The sequence below is a fragment of the Capsaspora owczarzaki genome (assembly GCF_000151315.2).
Source record: "Capsaspora owczarzaki ATCC 30864 unplaced genomic scaffold supercont2.45, whole genome shotgun sequence".
Lineage (NCBI taxonomy): Eukaryota > Filasterea > Ministeriida > Capsasporidae > Capsaspora > Capsaspora owczarzaki.
Window position 1 is genome coordinate 2,426 of NW_011887336.1, and position 5,957 is coordinate 8,382.

At 53.3% G+C, this 5,957-nt stretch overlaps 3 protein-coding genes across 3 annotated transcripts; 1 reads left to right on the forward strand and 2 right to left on the reverse strand.

The window, feature by feature from the left end:
- Window positions 1-2,302: 2,302 nt before the first annotated feature.
- Window positions 2,303-2,932, reverse strand: CAOG_08336 (hypothetical protein; the record flags this gene model as incomplete). The annotated part of the gene is made up of 1 exon (XM_004340911.1): window positions 2,303-2,932. The coding sequence occupies one exon, from the start codon at window positions 2,930-2,932 to the stop codon at window positions 2,303-2,305; it is 630 nt and encodes a 209-aa protein (XP_004340959.1).
- A 643-nt stretch (window positions 2,933-3,575) lies between these two features.
- On the forward strand, window positions 3,576-4,858 carry CAOG_08337 (hypothetical protein; the record flags this gene model as incomplete). The annotated part of the gene is made up of 4 exons (XM_004340912.2): window positions 3,576-4,023; window positions 4,169-4,299; window positions 4,409-4,545; window positions 4,654-4,858. The coding sequence occupies 4 exons, from the start codon at window positions 3,576-3,578 to the stop codon at window positions 4,775-4,777; spliced, it is 840 nt and encodes a 279-aa protein (XP_004340960.2). The 3' UTR covers window positions 4,778-4,858.
- A 648-nt stretch (window positions 4,859-5,506) lies between these two features.
- On the reverse strand, window positions 5,507-5,887 carry CAOG_09229 (hypothetical protein; the record flags this gene model as incomplete). The annotated part of the gene is made up of 1 exon (XM_011272643.1): window positions 5,507-5,887. One exon carries the CDS (start codon window positions 5,885-5,887, stop codon window positions 5,507-5,509), a length of 381 nt encoding a protein of 126 aa, XP_011270945.1.
- Between the last annotated feature and the right edge of the window lie 70 nt (window positions 5,888-5,957).

Below are 5,957 nucleotides of genomic sequence, written 5' to 3' on the forward strand. Positions count from 1 at the left end.
TTAGTGATATTATGGCGAGACGGAGGGGTCGATCGCACGTGCCGGGTCGGTAGGGCGCCAGTCGTCAGTTTTGCTCGTTTTGCTGGACATGCATTACGAGTGTTCGGAATTAAAAGCATTTCGCTAGTGGAGGCGCCCATACTCATCTGAGCGGCCCCTCGCCCTACTGAGCATGTGACATCAACCTAGACTCTCCGACTGGTAGCAAAGAGAGGGCATGGAACATCGCCGGGGTGGCTGCAGGCCCGCTGAACAACAAAACGGCCTGAACAGCCCGAAACTGCATCTCGAGTAGACGCGGTCCTAGCCGCCTCCATTTGCGCGAAAAGTGATACATGCAACATGTTTGTTTATTGGATGAACAGGTGGGGCGATGGCTGCACTGCAGGAACGAAGGCAACGCGAGATGGCTGCTGCGACAAGTTCACAATTTCAGGCGATGCGTGCACCACTTGACAAGGGCTTTCGAGGCGCACTCGTTGTGTAATACGAAGGCATACATCGTCCTCATAACCGAGCGCATGCTCGCGGGCTCGGCGGATTGGCCGCAAGCGAACATTTTCCACAATATTTCTCTGTTCGGCGTGGCTCAGCTCGAACGCCACGTCGCTGTCGCTCTGTGTGTCAGTGCGCCGCACTTGAACTACTCCATTGTCGTCAGAGTCCCACTCGCTTCCATCTGCATCATTCTCGGCGTCTGAACTGTCGGCGGAGCTGTCTTGCGCAGCTGCGTTGCTCGTTACCTCTTGACTGGAAGCGGTCTTCTTCGATCGCGGCGTCTTCATAGGTTTCGGTTGTGCCGACTTTTTGCGCCCACCATAGCTCCGAGTCGGCAGCTTGAGGTGACTGAGCTGCAGCTCGGCCACTCGACGTTGCAGCTGCGTCTTCTCAATCTCCGACTGGATCAACGCCGTCATCGGCTCCGCCTGGAGCGCTTGGAGCTGCACATCACATTGTGCAATCTCTGTACTGAGCGTCTTCCTTTCGTTCTCATACGCGGCAACTCTCGACCTGTAATCCAAGCGGGCAGGCAACAAGCGGTCTTCCTTGCGCTCCTTCTCCGCTACGGCCGCCTCCTTCGCCAGAGTCGATTGCAGCCTTTCAGGCGTCGTCGCGATGTGAGCTGGTGCCGGCTTAGTCTTGTACCTGAGATGATCTGGCAGTTTGAGGGAGACCTTGACGGTTGCGACAACATCTGGGAACGTGAGTGGCATGCCAAGCATTTTCCGAATTGCCACGAGGGCTTTATGCTCGACGCCTCGCTTGTCCTGGTCGAGAGGTGATGAAGACATGTTGCTAAGACCCATGGCGGCAAGATCTTGAATGGTAACAAGCGGTGAGACAGATAGCGAAGACGAAGAAGAGCTCGACATCTCCGGCGTGGTGGAGGTGGAAGCCTCCGTGTCTGATGAGCGCGAAGAACGCGTGCTTCGAATGAGAACAGGCGTTGAGACAGAGGAATCGACGATCGGAACAGTGTCTTGACGATCCAGGGCTGGCGCTGGGGGGTTCGGAGGCGAATTCTCGTCAAGCTCGTCCAGTTGCTCTGAGGCAGGAGGGGCTGGATTCTTTACCCACGACTTGTAGACAGTCATATCAAGCGGGTAGATGCCCGTCAGCCGAAACCCTGCCCGGATGCTCGACTTTTTTCTCGTCACGCAGTTCCAAGCGAGAAGCGCACAATGAACTCGCATCTTGTCGTCGTTCGAGAACGCCTTGGACCCAATTGCCCGCGCGTACTGTTGCTGCAACACACGCTTGAAGAATCCAAACACCGTCCGGTCCAGTGGCTGCGTCTCAGTACTTGTATGCGCGGGCAAGACAAGGACGTGTATGTCGTTCTGCAGGAACCGAGCAAGCACCTCAGACCGGAGCTGGTGCGTCGACGACCCATCCATGACGAGGAGCAAGGGCCCTGCTTTGTACTTTGCACGCATAGTCTGCTCCCAGGACAAGACGTACTTGTTGAACAGCTCCTTTGTCATGTAGCCGTTTTTTGAGGTCTCAAATACAGCCATCGCGTCGTCTACATCTTCTGTCGCGCTGCGAATCTTGTTGAGTTTCGAGAAGATGATTAGCGGTACCGACGGGGCGGAGCCGTCAGCGCAGATCGTGAAAACGCCAGTCATGTGAGCACCGAGCGAATTCTGGTGTCCGCCTTCCACGAGCGCGCTACGCGTATCTGAAGACGGAGTGCAAATGACCTTGCCCGCGAAGAAACGCGTCGCGATGTCAGTCTCGTCCATGTTACAAATCCGACCGGGTTCTGCTGTGAGAAGTGGATGCTCGTCGAACAATTGCTTCAAAAGCGGGCTTCTAAGACCTGCGCTTGAAACGCAGCAATCCTGGAGAGCTCCAGCGTTCGCCCTTGACGAATGGCGAGACGACCGCTGCAAAAATGGAGAAAGTCTTTCCACCACTGGCGGCTCGGCTCGCTACGAGTGAACTGGCGTCGTGGGGCGCCCGACATTTGAGGCAGGCGCGACAATGCCACAAGATAGACGCCAGCTTTCTTTTGCGTGAGACATTGCCCGGCTCGAGCAAACCCCTCGAGCATTTGGATACACTGCTCCATTTCATCATAGGTGAAAATGGCCGGCGCACCGACCTTCGGGCTGTCTCTGATGAGCTGGACAACTTGATCTAGCGGGCTGGAACGGATCCAGTCGGCGGAGTTTAAGTGTTTCATCGTCAACTCGTGGATCGTGGAGTGAGCACATCGGGAGCCCGCTTCCGCCAGCCGCGCGGCTACGTCGCGGGACGTCCAGCCCTTGGGCTGATACATGGTGCCTCCTGGAAGGACCACGGGAGGCGGGAACACGAGTTTGAGAGCAACGGCGAAAGCAATGTCACGCTTGCTCTTTTCAGGAGCATCCTTCACAGCCCGCAACCACTCGCAGCACAACCCTGCCGCCTCGGTCTCTACCTCCATCGATAAAAAAGACTGGTTTTACTATAATTTCAAGCGGGGAAGCGGATTAGAGGCTTCTACATCGACTAGTGGCTCAAAAACACTCTTGTTCGGAATTAAAATCAGGGGCGTAATGGTGGCCCAGTCAAAAAATCTTGTTCGGAATTAGAGACGCCTCTCTAACCGGGAGGCAGCTTTTAACCCTTAAACTCGCTTCGTGATCCAATGCTCCCAGAGGACAGTCATGTAATCAAGTCGGCGGGCACTTTCCTCTCGTGGTCATGTTGTGCCAAACGGAGCCTGACGAGCGACGCTCGGTTTTCCAGATCCGGCGTCACGGCTTTGTTTCAATCACCTTGCCAGTCGTTTTATTTGTCCCACGCACTTTTCACTTTTGTCACGAACCCCATCAGGATGACGTGGACTCTCAAATACACAGTAATTCAAAAAGACGATTTATAAAAAGTCAATGCAAAACAACTCAAGCGAGTGTGTGGGCTTTGGTTGTGTGTGGGCTTCAATGCAAGAGCACTTTGGAAAATTGCTGGATTGAGCCGTAGTGACTGTGTTTTCGACCACTGCAGTATTTCGGCGTTGGTCACTTTTCATTTTTTCTCATTCTCCGAGTTGGGAAACGAAGAAAGGTTTCCGAAGGGGCAGCTGTATGAAGCCCCAAACACGACGACGCGCACGAGCACGGCAGTCGCCACCACAATGGCGCGCAACGACTGCTGCTTCTGTGGCCATCACCATCGCCATTGCACTCGTTGCAGCTCTGTCTCTCTGCGGCGCGCTCGCAGTCGTGGAGGCGCAGGAGGACGGCACAGTGGTGGTCGGCAGTGAGACGCTCACTGCATCATCATCATCATCACCGACAACGACGACGACGACGACAACCGTCCTGCCATCGGCAACACACACGCCCACGCCCTCGCCAACAGGCAGTCCCGACGAGCCCAACGCAGACGGCGGCGGCAACGGCGACGAGCTCTCGGTCAGCAGGACCATCTTTTTCATTCTGCTCGTGCTGGTTCTGTGCACGCTGCTCGTCTACCTCCTCATCCGGACAAAGTTCCACTACATCCCAGAGTCTCTCGCTGTCATGTTCATCGGTGAGCTCAGACAGCGAAATTTTGCCCTGGCACGAATGGAGATTCTGCCTGACCCATCACTCAAAATTGTGCTCACCCCGTATGTAAACCCGTATGACCTTGATCGCTGTCGTTCGTTTTTTGGGCTTTACGATTTGCATTGTAGGTGGAATTCTCGGCATCATCACCCGATTGAGTGGAGACTACTGGACGAACGCAGAGCGGATTGATCCAACCGGGTTTTTCCTCATTCTGCTGCCTCCCATCATTTTCGAGTCGGGTTACTCGCTGCACAAGGTTTGTTTGCATTTGTTACTTGTGTTGTTTTGTTGACAAGAAAGTGGCTGTGAAGCATTGATCGTTGTGGGTTGGCCCTTTCGGTTTTCCTTTTGGGACTTGGTTTCAGGGCAACTTTTTCCACAATATCGGATCGATCCTAGTGTTTGCAGTGTTTGGAACCATCTTTTCCGCACTCTGCATCGGAGCTGGCGTGTTTGGCTTGGGCGTTGCGGGAGTGAGCTATCCGCTCTCTGCCGTTGAGAGGTAAACAAACCCCCCCCCCTCCCTCCACCTCGATGAGCTCGGGGCACTCGCAATCATGGTACTCACCCCTCCTTCCGTCGTGGTTTTTTTGCTCTCTTCCGGAATCAGCGCATTTGTTTTATCCAAATGTTCACCTCACTTTTTTCGACAACATGATGTGGGCGAGAGGATTCGTGGCAAAATTGCAAACAAACACATTCAAAGTCGATTTGCACTAAAACGAGAACGATGAGGTGCACTGTTTATGACAGATTCGGAACCAGCTCGCATCGTGGATAAATATTCGCATCAGAATTGCTCTGCACACTCGGGGGGGGGGGGGAATTGTTGGAGACAACAATGCATAATCGTGAGAGATTCACCTTTGACGTCGATTTTCACCAGAACGAGCACGGTGATCTCTACTTTTGATTGCAGATTCGGATTCGGCGCACTGTATAGATGGATGTGAATGTTATCTTTGTTCTGGAAAATCAGAGGAGGGGAAGTGGTTTGGGAAACCATGGTAAAACCGTGCGAAATTCACCTCTGAGCTCGATTTGCGCAAAAAGGAGCGCGATGACGTATACTTTTTATTGCAGATTCGGAATCAGCGCATTTCATAGGTGTAAGTACATATCTTAGATCTTCTGAAAAACGTGGTTCCAATTTTGGAAGGCAACCTAACACTTAACTCGGGGCCAGCTTTTAACCCTAACCCACTCCTCACCCCGCCCTGCGACCTTTTTGACCACAAATCTCCCTTTTCCCTCTCTACTGCATGTATATATGTACATTCTATGTGTTTAGAGTGAGAGGAGCGGAGGGGTGATGACTGGTACGACGGGGGAAGGAGAAAAGATGCTAACAGGGACAAAACACGATCGTCCAAAAACGGGACTTTTTGGCGTTTTTTTTTCAACTTTCACAAACACACTACCATACGGACGCATGAGCCCCACCAAACCACTTCACTACTGGTTTAACCACCTTGGGCATCCAAAACTGCTTTGATGCGGCGCGGCATGGATGAAATGAGCGAGGTGCAGACCTCGACGGTGAGGACCTTGTGGTAGACCTCTTGGAAGCGCTCCCAGAGCATATCTTGGTTTGTGATCTCTCGCTGCTTGTACACAGCGTTCTTGACCATGTTCCACGCATGCTCGATGGGGTTGAGGTCGGGGGAGTTCGCAGGCCACTCCAAGAGGGTGAGGTTCTGGTTTTTGAACCATTTCATCACGTCCTTCTGCTTGTGACAGGGCACGTTGTCCTGCATGAAAATCATGTTTGGGTCGTTTCCCCAAGCGGCCAGACTGTCTTTCAACTTTTCGTTCAGAAAGGAGAGGTAGGCGTCGCCGTTCATGCGGTCGCCGAACTCGGAGAAGAAGGAGACGCTGTAACGCGAAATCGCTCCCCACACATTGATGTGCCCA